Here is a 17,004-nt window from a genome sequence, read left to right as displayed (position 1 = left end):
TAAAGATAAAATACATCATAAGTTCATACTGATGCTCTTAACTGAGCTTTATGGCTGTAAGGTTTTTATGCAGTGTTCTCTGTTTTAACATCACTATCTTTTTTCCTACTGTGATAAAAATCTCAGTTCTCAAGGGTACTACAGGTGATGGAATTAGAATGCCACATAGCTATTCATTTGCTTTATTCTACCTTATTCACAACTATCTCAACATGGTAATGCTTACTCTCTCACTAAAAAATGATTACTGAAAACAGTTTAAATTTTTTCCAGTTTTTTTGTTGTCCCTAGGATATACATTAAACTGTGTTTTACGAATCGTTTGGAGTAGTCCCTTTGTTACGGTTATGCTTTACCAACTGTATACAAATTTGGGTTCATTTATTTCATTTTACCCATTTAACATTAAATCCCTTCCTTTAGGTAGGAAGAGTGGAATTTCTCCTAAAAAATCAAAATACATGACTCCAATGCAGCAGAAACTAAATGAAGTCTATGAAGCTGTAAAGAACTATACTGATAAGAGGGGTCGCCGCCTCAGTGCCATATTTCTGAGGCTTCCCTCTAGATCTGAGCTGCCTGACTACTACCTGACCATTAAAAAGCCCATGGACATGGAAAAAATTCGAAGTCACATGATGGCCAATAAATACCAAGATATAGACTCCATGGTTGAGGACTTCGTCATGATGTTTAACAATGCGTGTACATACAATGAGCCTGAGTCTTTGATCTACAAAGATGCTCTTGTCCTGCACAAAGTCCTGCTTGAAACTCGGAGAGACCTGGAGGGAGATGAGGACTCTCATGTCCCAAATGTGACCTTGCTGATTCAAGAGCTTATCCACAATCTTTTTGTGTCAGTCATGAGTCATCAGGATGATGAGGGAAGATGCTACAGTGATTCCTTAGCAGAAATTCCTGCTGTGGATCCCAACTTTCCAAACAAACCTCCTCTTACTTTTGACATAATTAGAAAGAATGTTGAAAATAATCGCTACCGGCGGCTTGATTTATTTCAAGAGCATATGTTTGAAGTCTTGGAAAGGGCAAGAAGGATGAATCGGTAGGTTTTCAAAGCTATTTCTTTTTGAGAAGGTGTGATATTTAAATACAAAACAGAAGAAAATTCTGCTTTGATATACTATTTCAGCTTAGGTACATGATTCCAGTTGGTGGGGTGCTGTTTTGAATTCTAATTTGCTACAACTTGTAGAGAGCAAGTGTATGCTACAGGGTAGAGAAGTCACGCTGCTAAATCATCTAGGTCAGGACCTTTGAGAAAGAGTAGAGGACGGAGTTGAAGATTCTGTTGAAAAGCATAAACTCTTAAAATATAGCCTTTCACAGAACACGTTTCGAAAGGATAAAATGTTTATAAATTGAAATCGTATTGTGATTTTCTTTTAAACTTTGAGTTCAATCCGAGCATGCTTTAAATAAATGCAGATTGGGGCGCCTGGGTGGCGCAGTCGGTTAAGCGTCCGGCTTCAGCCAGGTCACGATCTCACGGTCCGTGAGTTCGAGCCCCGCGTCAGGCTCTGGGCTGATGGCTCGGAGCCTGGAGCCTGTTTCCGAGTCTGTGTCTCCCTCTCTCTCTGCCCCTCCCCCGTTCATGCTCTGTCTCTCTCTGTCCCAAAAAAAAAAATAATAATAATAATAATAATAATAATAATAATAAATAAATGCAGATAGCCCTAAGTTCTTGATCTGAGGTTAGACTGATTTAAATTTGATCACCATTTCCTAAAAGGGTGGCTTCTTTTTTTTTTTAATCTCAGATTTCTCACTTCTAAGTGCCTTTTGTAGCATTAGAAGCACTGAAAGAAGCAATCAAGTTTAACTTTCCATCAAATTTGAATTCCCTTTTAATTTTGATCTACAATATATCTTTGTCACATAACACTGGTATAAATCGATTATTAAAACAATTTCAGTTCAGTGGTTATGGCATGTCTTCTGGTTGCTCTTAGAGTCACTTGGGGAAATATAAAAAGCTAAAGATACAAACCTTTCTGGAGCTTATAGTGTACCATGCTGAAAGGAGACTTTTAGGCATTGGGTGTGAGGTAATTCTAGCTGGGGAATCTGGTGAAGCCTGCATTTGCTCTGGATTTTGAAAGAAAAATTAGTAATAAGGTATGCTCTTCCCATTAAGCACCTGCTCTTTATAAAGAAGCGTGCTGAACACTTTATGTAGATAGTCTCTAACCCTTGTAGCCATTCTAGATGATAATCTTCCCACTTTGCATATGAAGAAGTGGTACCTAAACTTATAGAAGTTGCCTAAAGTCACACAACTTGTAAGTGGTTCATCTTATTCCCCACCACAGAGCCAGTCACCAAGACACCAGACATGGAGCCCAGCCATGGATGATAAGGCTTGTGCTCTGTGCTCTAAGAGCTTGAAGCCTGACAGTTGGGATCGGTCCTGTGCTTGGGGAAGAATAATTCCAGGCATGAGACAACATATAACAACTTGATAGGTAGTAAAGACAGTGGAGTAGAAACTCTGCACTGGAGTTCTAAAAAAGACATGAGGCATCAGGGAAGAATGGGGGAATGGGTGGGATGCAGATAAGGCAAGTGGCCTGAGGAAAGGCATAGGGTTAGGAAACTAATATGTTCAAGAGATGGGTGAAGTGGAGGTCAGATTGGAGAGGCCCTTGAGTGATGACACATGTAGGAAATGGTCCTTATTGTTCAACATTGGAGATACAAGTGAAGAGAAAGATGGGGAGACATCTTGCAGTCAGAATTTAATTCATTATTTTCATTTATTCAACAAATGTTAATTGAGTGGCTACTAGTTATAAGTCTGTTCTAGATACATAGGATATACCAATGGACAAAACAGACAAATCCTGCTTTCATGGAGCTTAGACTTCATTTTTGTTCTCAGTTTTTTTAAATAGTTCTTAAATCTAAAGTCACCCCTCTCCTCCACCCCTGCCCCATCCCCATTACATCTTGGGGTTAGTTCTGTGAGTCTTCTAAAAGTGCATTTGTCTCTTAAATCATTAACAACTTTGTGTATCTTATATAGATGACGTGACGATTTCAAGAAATAAACAGATTTGTATCTCTAGGAAATGAGCTCTTTTCATTCTCCCATTACTGACATGATTGATAATTTGCTTTTGAGGCCTGGGAGGTAGAGTCTAGGGTGCATTTATTTATATGATATAATGAGGAGTTTCACTCTTTGGCCCAGAGCTTTGCAAAACCATTTTTATGGGAAGCCATTTTTATCTTTGTGAATGAAGGTCATCTTATGACTGTTTATAGTACTTAAGGGTAACCCCATGCTGCTGAGGATGCATCAGTTTAGTTGAATGATAAACCATCATTTTATCTACTTTGCCAGTAATGAAGATAGACATCTTAGGGGTGCTTGGGTAGCTTAGTTGGTTAAGCGTCCGACTTCAGTTCAGGTCATGATCTCACAGTTCGTGAGTTCGAGCCCCATGTTGGGCTCTCTGCTGTCAGCCCAGAGTCCACTTCAGATCCTCTGTCTCCCTCTCTCTCTGCCCCTTCTCCATGCACACTATTTATCAAAAATAAAAACATTAAGAAAAAAAGACCTCTCAGAAACATAATTTCATGAATTTAATCAAGTCCATATGCACTAGATTTCCATGTTGATATCCAGCAGTGTTCATGCTTCTTTACACTCACCCCTACCTACCACTACCAGCCAGTATCAACTAGGACTTTACATCCTGAAACAGAAGGAGTCTGAAAAGTGAGGTGTAGAAAAGTTCACTCAGGACAGTGGTTTGTCCATCAGCAATACTCTGTAACAGCACAGCGCTGACTCATGCCAGTTAGCTGCTGGCTTTCCTAATATGCTGGCAGTATTCCTGAATTAAGTTCTCTGACTACCTTACAGAGACTTGGGACGACCAGGACAATGGAAGCAGTAAGAGCTTCCTAAACTCTTAATTATTTCATTCTACTGAATGTCTACGTTACAAATAAAGATTATATACTAGTAAGGGAATAAGAGCTCTTTGTTTTGCCAGCTTGAGTTTTTGTTCTTGTGCATACAGGGAATACCGAGCCTCTTAGATTAATAAATTAATTGTTCATATTAACTTTGTTTAAATAAAACAGGAGGGGCGCCTGGGTGGCGCAGTCGGTTAAGCGTCCGACTTCAGCCAGGTCACAATCTCGCGGTCCATGAGTTCGAGCCCCGCGTCAGGCTCTGGGCTGATGGCTCGGATCCTGGAGCCTGTTCCCGATTCTGTGTCTCCCTCTCTCTCTGCCCCTCCCCCGTTCATGCTCTGTCTCTCTCTGTCCCAAAAATAAATAAAAAACGTTGAAAAATAAATAAATAAATAAATAAATAAATAAATAAATAAATAAATAAATAAAACAGGAAAGATCTGTCAGATGTCTAATGGCTATGTACAGAACTTTCCTTACTAGACAACATGACATGATGGAGTTAGGAATCTCCCCTTTCAGTTTAACAGGGATTACCAAAAATGGATTTTCACTTTAATTTTATACTTAAAATTGTAAGCTATTATAAAATGAATTTCAATGTCAAGTGAACAGTCTTCAGATATCTTCAGAAAACAGGCATCGAGATATCATAGGAATTTCTTCCTTTGACCACTTTTTGTATTGGTTTCCTACAAGTGTTAGCATTTCTGTAATTTGAAAGGATTTTTAAAACCTTTCCAGAAACATGCATTTAGGGTATTGTTGGCAGTGTTTTTAGATTGTTTGCCAGTTCACTTTTGTTGATGAGGAGAAGCATTCTGGAGGCTTTACTAAAACGTGATGCTCTAGTGGTCAGTGGCAACAGGCGGCTCACTGGGCTTGCTACACCTGCCACACTCCTCTGACGAGAATGTCTCTGTAGATGCTGCTGAGACTCTGTGGTTTCCTTTGTGAATGATTTTTCAGCCCCTGGGATTCTTAGTTAATAGGATTATGTTAATTCTTAGTTAATAAAATTATGTTTAAGCGATCCTCAGACCACAGTGGAATAGAGATAGTAATAAAAGTTCTTCCAGTCTGAATTCTGAAGTTGATTTTGCCCAGGTCTCTCATTCTGTAAATGAAGAAAGAGTCTTTAAAAAGCTTTTAGTATGACAGATAATTATTTTTCTCTTTTTCACTATGTTGTCTCTGCTGATTCCCCACCATTGTGTAGTTACTGCTGGGGAAACTAACATGAACACAGACTTTGAGGCCTGTCGCCGTTGTAGGGTGAATGCCCTCATGACTTTGCAGTTTAGGGTCAAATTTTTGCTGAGGCCTCCCAGCTTAGGCAAGGATGATACAGATTCAAAAAGAAGAAAGCCGACACTGCCTAAGTCTTCTGTTAACACTTTATATAATGTGTTGGTCCCTCAATTAAGAGAAAGTAAAAATTAATCCAAGGATTAGATACAAGTGCTGTACACGGTGGGGAAGCTCGGTGTAGTCCTTGATTCTGGCTGCCCCCTTCTGTTGCCAAAATCAGTTGATATTTGCACCACATTTCTCCCCAAAAACCGTATGAGGCCTTTTCTTTTATATGTGCTGTACAAGGAGTAAACCGTAAGGAAAAGCAGACTGGTGGCCATGGAACTCCTCCTCGAGGTCAAACAACACTTCAGATTCTGTTGTAAAACTTTTCAAGGAGATGCCCTACTGTACAGAAGTACCCTTATGTCCTGTAACATTATTGGTAACTAAACATGTAATTGAGGTGTGTAAAGGAAGCAGCTTGTATGTCAGTGGATACTCTTGATCCCCTTATAGGACAGACTCTGAAATATATGAGGATGCGGTGGAACTGCAGCAGTTTTTTATTAAAATCCGTGATGAGCTCTGCAAAAATGGGGAGATCCTCCTATCACCAGCGCTCAGCTACACCACGAAGCACTTGCATAACGACGTGGAGAAAGAGAAAAAGGAAAAATTGCCAAAAGAAATCGAGGAAGACAAATTAAAGAGAGAAGAAGAAAAAAGAGGTTGGTTTCTTTTCATCTTGTTAAATATGAGGAAACGTTATACTGTGTTCTAGTTGTGGTTCGCACTGGGAGCTGTGGGCATGAATCCTGTGTGTGTAAATGTTGACTCTTTCAAAATGATGTATTGATAGAAATGATTTTATCATCATCAGTTTGGTCATCAGACCGTTAAATGGGAAGTTTCATGTGGCACAGCTGTTATCCTAGTATTTCAGGAACGGAGTCCGTTCGTTCACAAGTGTGGGAGCTCAACAGTCTAGTATTGTGAGGAGATAAAACCTAAGGAGCCCATCTGGAGCTAGAAAGCATTGTCAGCAGTGAGTGCATCAAGGCTCTACCCTGTCATTTAGTAGACTGACTTTCCTCCCGCAGACTCAGGCCAGATTAGTAGATGATACTTTGGTTGAACCACAGTACTAGGAGGAAATTTTTATTTCATTTATCAACCCAAAAATGTTACTTGGAGTCACTTGCTAGAATTTAGAAATATTTTGACAGTGAGAACTCTGGTTAGAAATTTGACCATTTCTAGGGGCGCCTGGGTGGCTCAGTCGGTTGAGGGTCCGACTTCAGCTCAGGTCATGATCTCACGGTTCGTGGGTTCAAGCCCTGCCTCGGGCTCTGTGCCAACAGCTGGGAGCCTGGAGCCGGCTTCGGATTCTGTGTCTCCCTCTCTCTCTCTGCCCCTCCCCCACTGGTGCTCTGTTTCTCTCTGCCTCTCAAAAATAAAGAAACGTAATAAAAAATTAAAACAAAAAAAAAGAATTTGACCATTTCTGGGCTCTCACTGGAGTCACCACCATGGCCCACCAAGCCACGCATGCGCGCTGCTCCTCACCCTGCTGGAGCTGGCGCTAATAGTTGTGCTGGCCGCAGCACTGGCACGGGGCTGGTGCAGGGCTGGGGCACCGCGCTGTGCCGCCGCTGCCTGCCTTCCCCCTCCCCGCGAGGCCGTGGCATGCATGGCCTACTTCTGGACGCACATCTGTGACTGGGCAGCAGTATGCCCTACTTCCACCTGAACCTACTACCACAGTTGGTGGGCAACCTGCAGAAGAATCCATATGCTACATTCACCATGTCTGGCACACACTAACTTCTACAGGAAGCATGGATTTGATCCCCAGAGTCCCTTCTGTGCTCACACAATAGTGTCAGGAATTATTACCGAGGCAAATGAAATGGAAATGGTCTTTGCCAAGGGTTCACTGTTCATCCGACACCCTGGTTTGAAAACCTGGCCTTGCAACCATCATTGGTTTTTTGCTAAGTTGAATATAACCAACCTCCGGGTCCTGGACTACTTTGGTGGACCAAAAATAGGGCCACCTCAAGAATATTATGTCATATTTCAGTGAAGCAGAAAATAGATTTAACAGCATACGTGAGGTTGCTTAGAATGGCTCAAATAAGGTTTGAAGGGATTAATGTTTCTCTGTGGAACGTTTCCCAGATTAACTAGTTTTCTTTCACGTGCTGGTTTGTTTATTTGCTTGCTTGCCTGTTTATAAAATACAGTTGGACTGTTCGTGGATTTCTTGGAAGATGTGGTTGCTAGATTTTTTTCACATTTTGAAGCCATTTTCATAGAGGTATCTTTCATTACAAGTTTTTCTCCTTCAATTGCAAATAATTTTCAAACTGTGCTCCTTAAAGAGGAGCAAGTACCAGATTCAGATTGCCCATTGGCATTTGAAGGTACTCAAAGATGTGTTCTTAATTCCTGGAAGCCATCGTGTTGGAGAGAGGACCTCACTCACCCACAGCTGTGTCTGAACTGCCCAAGTCTGTCTGGCGGGACTGGCCTGTGTTACTGTGCACATGTGTATGTGTGGCCAAGCCACACCTGGTGAGACACAAATGGAACTTCCACCTCATGGTCCATTTGTGTCTGACAGGACTGGGTGTTATTGATCCAACATAGGGCAAGACCATTCCTTATAAAGAACTTTTTTTTTTTCCACTTTTCAAATCTAAAGTAATAACTACCTTACCTAGAGCAAAAGTTCATAAAACTTTTCCTGAATTTGATTTCCCCACCTAGGTGGACACTGTATAATCAGTGTCCTCCACTCAAAACACATACATACACACATGTACACTTTTATTTTACTTTATTTTATTTTATTTTATTTTATTTTATTTTATTTTATTTTATTTTATTTTATTATTTATTTGTTGCCCATAAGTGGGCTTGCAAAAGAAAAAAGGATGCAGGGAATTTTGTGTAAGTCATTTCTGGTGTTCTTTTGTAAGGTGTACCAGACATGGACCAACTTAGGTCAGGTCCAAAACTCCATGCCCCCAACTTCACTCTGTAGCTTTTCTTTTCTTTTCTTTTCTTTTTTTTAAACGTTTATTCATTTTTGAGAGACAAGGCATGAGTGGGGGAGGGGCAGAGAGAGAGAGAGAGAGAGAAAGACACAGCATCAGAAGCAGGCTCCTGGCCCCAAGCTGTCCACACAGAGCCCGTAGCGGGGCTCGAACCCATGAACCGTGAGATCATGACCTGAGCCAAAGTTGGACACTTAACCAACTGAGCCACCCAGGTGCCCCCGCTCTGTAGCTTTTTAAATAATGCTGCTCTCAGTAGTGTCCTAAGGCTTCCTTAGTTGCTGTAAATCTTTAAATGGTTCCCGTGCTGTTACTACCTTAACCGGGTCGTCAGGGAGAAGATAATGTTTAAAAAAAAAAAAAATCACATTTCTTCAGGAAAGAAGAGACTGTTTGCTTTTACCATCTATTTACATGATTTCAGAAGATGATATAAGGTCTCATAAAGAGGTGTGTCAGGAACCAAGGTGCTTAATCCTTACATGGCTAAAAGAAAGGAAGTTGAATATAAGTCATTATGTTTGAAAACTACAAAATGAATTTACCTGAAATGCAGCAAATAGCTTCTGTTTAAGAAAAATGATTTATATTAAACCTGGTAAAATAGCTTTTTTACTTAGAATAATAAGCATTATTGTAATGAAAAAAATTTGATCATTTCTTGTAAAGTTTTTATCATTTTTATTTATTTTCATGAGATAGCTTTTTTTTTTTTTTTTTTTGAGCATAGTTGACACACAACGTTACATTAGTTTCAGGTGCATATCTTGTAAATTTTGAGTTCACATAGATACCTAGACTATGTGATTTTCTGAGAGTTACATTAGTTTCAACATCACATCTGCTCCTTAGGGCTTTTTTTTCCTCAGGCCAGAAAACAAAGTTGATTTGAAGCAAATTCTCATAAGCAGTGGCATATGCAAAGACGAGAAGGGAACCTGGTTGGTGAGAATAATTTACCAGCATAAGGCTATCTGCAAGACCCAGCAACTTTTCTGCCAGAGGAGATGTACTGATTCAGGATGGCGAGAGTGTATGGGCAGGGGATATCTTTGCCAGCTAAAAGTGGTCGATGCAGAGATAAACGGGCCAACATTACAGTTGAGGGTGAGGACTGTCCTGGAAGTCAGCCATAGAGGAGTGAGCTAGCTCTCACCATGTTCTTGGCTGACTGGGAAACCATGCCTGTGCAAAGGAGCTAGGAGAACCATTTTGCAAGCAAAATGCAAGCGGTCCTTGGACATTGGTTACAGCTTTGAGTGGAACCCCCAAGCCACATGCACATCAGTCATTGGAAGGTGAATCCTTAAAAGTTTTAAGTGTTTGAGGACAGTCTTCACCTAAATCATTGGCTGACCCATGGCTAAGCAGACTTAGGAGCAAACCCTCATGCCATGTATTCTAGTATACTTATATTGGGAGTCTCGACGGAAGAGAAAGAAAGCGGGAGGGAATACTTGAAGACATAATGGCTGAAAACTTCAAATTTGATGGAGAACATTAACCTACAGCTCTAAGAGCACTAAGAGAACACAGAGAGACCACATCTAGGTACACCATAAACTACTGAAAGAGAGAACTGTGAAAGTAGCAAAACTTCTCAGGTCCAAGAAAATAGAAATATGATAATGGTTCATAAGAAATCATGGAAACCAGAAAGCAGTGACACGATATTCAAAGTGCTGAAAGGGACAAAAACTGAACCAACAATTGTATATCCAGTGACACCATCTTTCAAAAATGAAGCTGAAATAAGACATTCCTAGATAAACAGAAACAGAATTCACTGCTGCCAGATCTTCCCTATAAGAAATCCTAAAGGAAGAGCTTCAGGCCAAAAGAAAACACCACCAGATGGTTGACTCAAATCCATAAGAAGGACTGAAGAGTAGTGGAAATGGTAAATATGTGGGTAAATATAAAACACTATATATTTTTTCTCTTCTCTTAATTTCTTTAGAAAACATTAGATTGTTTAAAGAAATAATTACATCATCAATTTTAGGTTTACAGCATTTATAGAAGTAATGTATGTGAACAGTAGTAGCACAAAGGAATGGAGCTATTTTGGAGCAAAGTTGCACTATTTAACAAAATCAAGTCAGTATTAACCTGAAGTAGATGGTGATAAGTGAAAGATGCATACCATAATGCCACTAAAAACAAATAGCAATAAAAATCCAACGTAGAATTAAAATGGTACACGAGAAACACTTGCTTAAAAGAAGGCAGTAAGGAAGGAAAAGAGGAACAAAAAACCTAAGACGTAAAAAAAAAAAAAAAAAAAAAAAGTAGCAAATGGTAGATGTGAATTCATTCATAGCAATAATTATATTACATGTTGCGAATAGACTAAGCACTCCAATCAAAATACAGACTGAATTTTAAGAGATCCAACTCTGTGCTGTGTGTAAGAAACTCATTTTAGATTCGAAAACACAAATAGGTTGAAAGGAGAAGGAGGGGGAAAGATACACCGTGCAGATAGTAACTGTAGTGAGTTGGAAAGGCTATATTAACATCAATAGGCTTTTTTTTTAAAGTTTATTTATTTATTTTGAAAGAGAGCAAGCACTAACAGAGAACGAGCAGAGAAAGAGGGAGAGAGAGACAATCCCAAGAAGGCTCTGCACAGGCAGCACAGAGCCCGACCCAGGGTTCGAACTCATGAACTCTGAGATCATGCCCTGAGGTGAAGCCAAGAGTCGGATGCTTAACTGACTGAGCCACCCAGGCATCCCTCAGATAGACTTTAAGAGAAGAAATATTGCTGAAGACAAAGAGGGATATCTCATAATATTAAAAGGGTGGGGACATTGGAACATATAATATTTATAAATGTATATACACCTAACAATGGAGCCTGGAAATACATAAAGCAAAACTGACCATAATGGAAAAGAGAAATTGTTTAGCAATTAAGTCTCAATACTCCTTTCTCAGCAATGATATACCAAGTACACCAAAAATCAATACTCTTTTCTCAGTAATTGATAGACCAACTAGCAAAAAGTACAGAAGACTTGAATATGGACTGAAAGTTTGTCTCCCCAAAATTCATATATCGTAGCCTCATCTCCAGTGTGATGTATTTGGAGGTCAGGCCTTTAGGAGGTAATTGAATGTGGTCATAGAGGCGGAGCCACCACAATGGGCTCATTACCATTATAAGGGGATGAAGAGCAAGAAGACAACTGTCCATGAACCAGAAAGTGGACTTCTCACCAGAAACTACGTCTGCTGGCACCTTGATCTTGGATTTCTTACCCCCCAGAACTATGAGAAATCAATGCTGTTTAAGCCACCCTGGCTGTGGTAGGTTTTTTATAGCAGCCTGAGCTGACTAAGATGGCCTGTCAACCAGCTTGACCTGACTGAGATGTGAAACACTGCACCCAAGGACTGCAAAATGCACATTCTTATCAAGCACACATGGAACATTATCTCGGATGGACCATAGGTCATGAAACAAGTTTCAGAAGATTTAAAAGGATTGAAATCATACCCAGTTTTCTGAATACAATGGGATTAGACTAGAAATCAGCAACAGAAAGAAAGCTGGAAAATCCCCAAATATTTGAAAATGAAGCAGTACACTTCTAAATAATCCGTGGATCATAGAAGATATTGCAAGGACAATTAGGAAAATCTTGAACTGAACCCAAATGAAAACACAGTATATTAAAATTTATGGGATATAGCTAAAGGAGTTTGTGAAAGGAAACTTATAGCTTTAGATACATATACCAGGAAAGAAATAAAGAGCTAAAATAAGTCTACGTTTGCACCTCAAGAAGTTAGCAAAAGAAAAGCCAATCACACTTGAAGTAGAAATACTAAAGATCAGGGGCGCCTGGGTGGCTCAGTCGGTTAAGCGGCCGACTTCGGCTCAGGTCATGATCTCGCGGTCCGTGAGTTCGAGCCCCGCGTCGGGCTCTGTGCTGGCAGCTCAGAGCCTGGAGCCTGTTTCAGATTCTGTGTCTCCCTCTCTCTGACCCTCCCCTGTTCATGCTTTGTCTCTCTCTGTCTCAAAAATAAATAAACGTTAAAAAAAAAAAAATACTAAAGATCAAAATGGAAATCAGTGAAAGAGAAAACAGAAAATGCCAGTGCTGTAATGGGTATGACATTTAGGACGATTCACATTGTTTCTACTGACAAAATTTCTTATACTTGAGATTTTTTTTTTTTTAAGTTTTGTTGACACTTTATCTGGTGATACAAAATTAGCAACAGCTGTGTTTTTGTATTAACTACCAGAACTAAGTACTCAAAGGTAAGTAAGCAAAAGTAAAACAATATGAAGGACTTGTCACCTAAATGTGGCAGGTTGTACAGATGCCTACTACTGGTACATCCCAAAACACCTCTAAAATGATGGAAAATGGATTTTAAAGCAAAACAAAAGACATAAATGTAAAGCATTCCCCTCCCTCAAAAAAAAAAAAGAAGGGAAACCATTGAAAAGGAGATGGTGGCAATGGGAATTTAGGAGCTAGAAAATGTACGAGTAGGTTGCTAACACTGGCTTCAGTGCTGGCATCAGATGAAGACCTTAAGTAGGCCAATTCCTGTCTAGAATGGTGCAGGGATTAGAGCACCAGGTACTTCTACAAATGGAGGTGCTGAAAACAGGAGGATTAGTTAACTCTAAATTTGAGTTCAACCACCAGATCACTTCGCAACCTTTCCTGTGACTGTTTGCCTTCAAGAGTCTAGTCTGAGAGACAGCAGCATACTGAAAGGTTAGAGGTACAGTTCTGAAGAGGGGGGTCATAAGAGGATTTATACTAAGTAGTGAGACCCCTTGTAACTCTTTTGCTCCAAGAATGCTGGCAGTCAGGCTTCTAGTTTTGAGACAGGAGATTTTTCTCTTGAGAAATGGATCAGGCAGTGGGGCAAAATTATGTACATAAAGAGCTTCTAGTCATTTTTTTTTAGTATTTTGCTTTTAAATAGGAGCAGGTACTTAATTTAAATAGGATCAAATATTTAAGGCAAACCTCTAAGATGTAAGATAGAGAACAAAACAAAAAGAGAAAAAGGGCCTTGGAAAAAAACAAGGCAGATGGAGAAAAAATTTAAAAACAAAACAAAAACGGGTGCCTGGGTGGCTCAGTTGGTTGAGCATCCCACATCGGCTCAGGTCATGATCTCACAGTTTGTGTGAGCCCCATGCCCGGCTGTCTGCTGTCAGCTGTCAGCTCAGATCCTGCTTCAGATCCTCTGTACCCATCTCTCTCTGCCCTCCCCCGCTCATGCTCTCCCTCTCTCTCTCAAAAATAAACATTTAGGGGCACCTGGGTGGCTCTGTCAGTTGAGCATCCGACTTCAGGTCGGGTCATGATCTCGGGGTTCATGAGTTTGAGCCCCACATGGGCTCTCAGCTGTCAGTGCAGAGCCTGCTTCAGATCCTCTCTGCCTCTCCCCTGCTTGTGCTCTCCCTATCTCTTTCAAAAATAAATAAATATTAAAAATAATAATAATAAATAAATAATATATAAACATTAAAACTGATAAAGATTTAGACCTTCAGAGAGATGACAAGCTACTGCATCCATAAAATAAAAACAGGAGGCCATAAAAACGAATAGTCACAGAACAGAAAATTTCTTGGAAATTGAAAATACGGCAAACCAACAGAATGAGAGAAAATACTCACAAATCATACATCTGATAAGAGTCTGATGTCCAGGATATGTAAATTCTGTAACAAAACAATTCAAAACTGGGCAAAGTATGGAAATAGACCTGCCATCTCCAAAGAAATTGTACAGATGGCCGTAATCACACGAAGAATGTTCAATATCACTAATCATTAGGAGAATGCAAATCAAACCTGCATTGAGATACCACTTCTTTTTAGGATGGCTGTTATAAAAAGCAAACAAACAAACAACAACCAGCAAGTGTTGTTGAGGATGTGGAGAAATTGGCGCCCTTATACATTGATGGTGGGAATGTAAAATGGTGCCGCCATTATGGCAAAACAGTTTGGCAATTCCTTACAAAGGTAATCATTGAATTACCATGTGATCCATTAGTTCCACTCCTGGTGTATACCCAAAGAACTGGAAGCAGGGACTCCTGCACATAATTGTATACCAATATCCGGAACAGCATTATTCACAAGAGGCAAAAGGCAGATACAACCCAAGTGTCCATTAACAACGGATGAATGTGGTACATATACATACAATAGTGTTATTCCCCCATAAAATGTAATGAAATGGTGATAACGACATGCTACAACACGGATGAACCTTGAAAACATTATGCTAACTGAAATAGGCCAGACATGAAAGGACAAATAGTGTATGATTCCACTTACATAAGGTACCTAGAGTAGCAAATTCTTAGAGACAAAGTAGTATAGAGGTTACCAGGGTCTGGTGGGGATGAGAAATGTGCTTAATGTTACAGTTTCTGTTTGAAATGAAAAGTTTTGTAAATAGGAAGTGGTTCTGACTGCACAACATTGTGAATGTAATTAATGCCACTGAAATACGTGCTTAAGAATGGTCAAAAAATGGCAAATTTTATGTGGTATATTATCACACTTTTTTAAATTAGTAACATACCAAGAAACTGAATTACACACTTGAAGTAGGGGAATTGTATGTGTATGTTGTGTAAATTATATCTCAATGAAACTTTTTTTTTTTTAAGTTTATTTACTTTTGAGAGAGACAGAGACAGCACAAGTGGTGAAGGGGCAGAGAGAAAGAATCCCAAGCAGACTCCACACTGCCAGCACAGAGCCTGATACGGAGCTCAGACTCACGAAGAAGCCCTGAGATCATGACCTGAACTGAAACCAAGAGTCGGATGCTTAACTGACTGAGCCACAGGCGCCCTCAATGAAACTGTTTTTAAAAAATGATAGCAGAGGGGCACCTGGATGGCTCAGTTGGTTGAGCATCTGGCTCTTGAGTTCAGCTCATGTCATGATCTCATGGTTCTTGGGTTCGAGCCCCACATCAGACTCTGTACTGACAGTGCAGAGCCTGTTTTGGATGCTCTCTCTCTTCCTCTCTTTGTCCCTCCCCTGCTTGCATTCTCTCTCTCTCTCTCTCTCTCTCTCTCTCTCTCTCAAAAATAAATAAACTTAAAAAAATTTTTTTTAAATAAGGTCCCCTTTAGGGGCGCCTGGGTGGCGCAGTCGGTTAAGCGTCCGACTTCAGCCAGGTCACGATCTCGTGCTCCGTGAGTTCGAGCCCCGCGTCAGGCTCTGGGCTGATGGCTCAGAGCCTGGAGCCTGTTTCCGATTCTGTGTCTCCCTCTCTCTCTGCCCCTCCCCCGTTCATGCTCTGTCTCTCTCTGTCCCAAAAATAAATAAACGTTGAAAAAAATTTTTCAAAAAATAAATAAATAAATAAATAAATAAATAAATAAGGTCCCCTTTAAATAAAAACAATAGAGTGGGGTGAGGCGATAAGAGTGAGGGTGTTTAAGGGTACAACCTTGTAAGGAGTGGTAAATAGCCATGGAGAGCTAATGCACAGTAAAGTGAATATAGCCAATAGTACTGTACTATGATTAAGTAATGTGGTAAGTGTCACTGTAGTGGCAACAATATATAAGTGTATTGAAGTAACTGGTTGTACAGCTTAAATTTACACATTGATATATGTCAAATTGATTCGTTTAAAAATTTTTTTAATGAGGAGCCCCCCAGGTGGTTCAGTCAGTTGAACGTCTGACTTCGCCTCAGGTGATGATCTTGCAGTTCGTGAGTTCCAGCCCCACATCAGGCTCACTGCTGTCAGCACAGAGCCTGCTTCAGGTCCTCTGTCCCCCTCACTGCCCCTCACCTGCTTGCACTCTCCTAAAAATAAAGAAATACGTACATACATAAATAAGTATATATATTTTTAATGATAGCAGAAAGGAATCATTTAGAGAAGGATTAGAAGATGAAGTGGAAGAAATCTCAAGAGGTAGTAGAACAACAACAAATGAACAAAGAAGGAGAAAGATAACCAAAGATCAGCCCAGGAGGCCAGAATCCAAGTAATTGCAGACATAGTTCTGCTAAGCTTTCTGCCACTGTGTAACAAGGACCCCCTTTCCAGTAACATTTTCATTTCCACCTGAGCCTTCTACTGCCAAGTCTTTAATGTCCGTTTCTCTACCATAGTCTATGCAAGGCAACTGAGGCCTTTGCTCTGCTCAAAATTCTCCCAGTTTCTGTTACTGCCCAATTCCAAAGTCGCTTCATATTTTTTAGTTATTTGTTACAATAACACCCTGCTGGCGGGTATCAAAATCTTATCTAAATATTATCAGCTTTATGAGCTCAAAAGCCTCCAATCTTATTATTTAAATCATTTAAGGGGCGCCTGGGTGGCTTGGTCAGTTAAGCATCCGACTTCGGCTTGGGTCATGATCTCACGGTCCGTGAGTTCGAGCCCCACGTTGGGCTCTGTGCTGACAGCTCAGAGCCTGGAGCCTGTTTCAGATTCTGTGTCTCCCTCTCTCTCTGCCCCTCCCCTGTTCATGCTCTGTCTCTCTCTGTCTCAAAAATAAATAAATGTTAAAAAAAAATTTTTTTTAATTAAATCATTTAAGTTGGTGTATATAGGTGAGGCTCTGGGTGTGACCCATCCTGGGACACAGTTCCTCTCCCTCTGTGGACCTATGAAACCAAAAACAAGTCCTTTGCTCCTACAATACATTGATGGGACATGTGTAGAAT

At 40.2% G+C, this 17,004-nt stretch overlaps 1 protein-coding gene across 47 annotated transcripts in view; it reads left to right on the top strand.

The window, feature by feature from the left end:
• The window catches only part of PBRM1 (polybromo 1), a 116,882-nt gene that overhangs the window by 63,249 nt on the left and 36,629 nt on the right, over positions 1 to 17,004 (top strand). For all 47 annotated transcript variants that reach the window (XM_043587573.1, XM_043587588.1, XM_043587574.1 and 44 more), the window contains 2 exons: positions 424 to 1,066; positions 5,761 to 5,972. In XM_043587573.1, the coding sequence (XP_043443508.1) occupies positions 424 to 1,066; positions 5,761 to 5,972 (855 nt within the window). The remainder of the gene's footprint in view (positions 1 to 423; positions 1,067 to 5,760; positions 5,973 to 17,004) is intronic.

Source organism: Prionailurus bengalensis, chromosome A2 (genome assembly GCF_016509475.1).
Source record: "Prionailurus bengalensis isolate Pbe53 chromosome A2, Fcat_Pben_1.1_paternal_pri, whole genome shotgun sequence".
NCBI lineage: Eukaryota > Metazoa > Chordata > Mammalia > Carnivora > Felidae > Prionailurus > Prionailurus bengalensis.
Note: the sequence above shows the minus strand (reverse complement) of the source record. Positions and strands in the feature narration are given on the sequence as shown.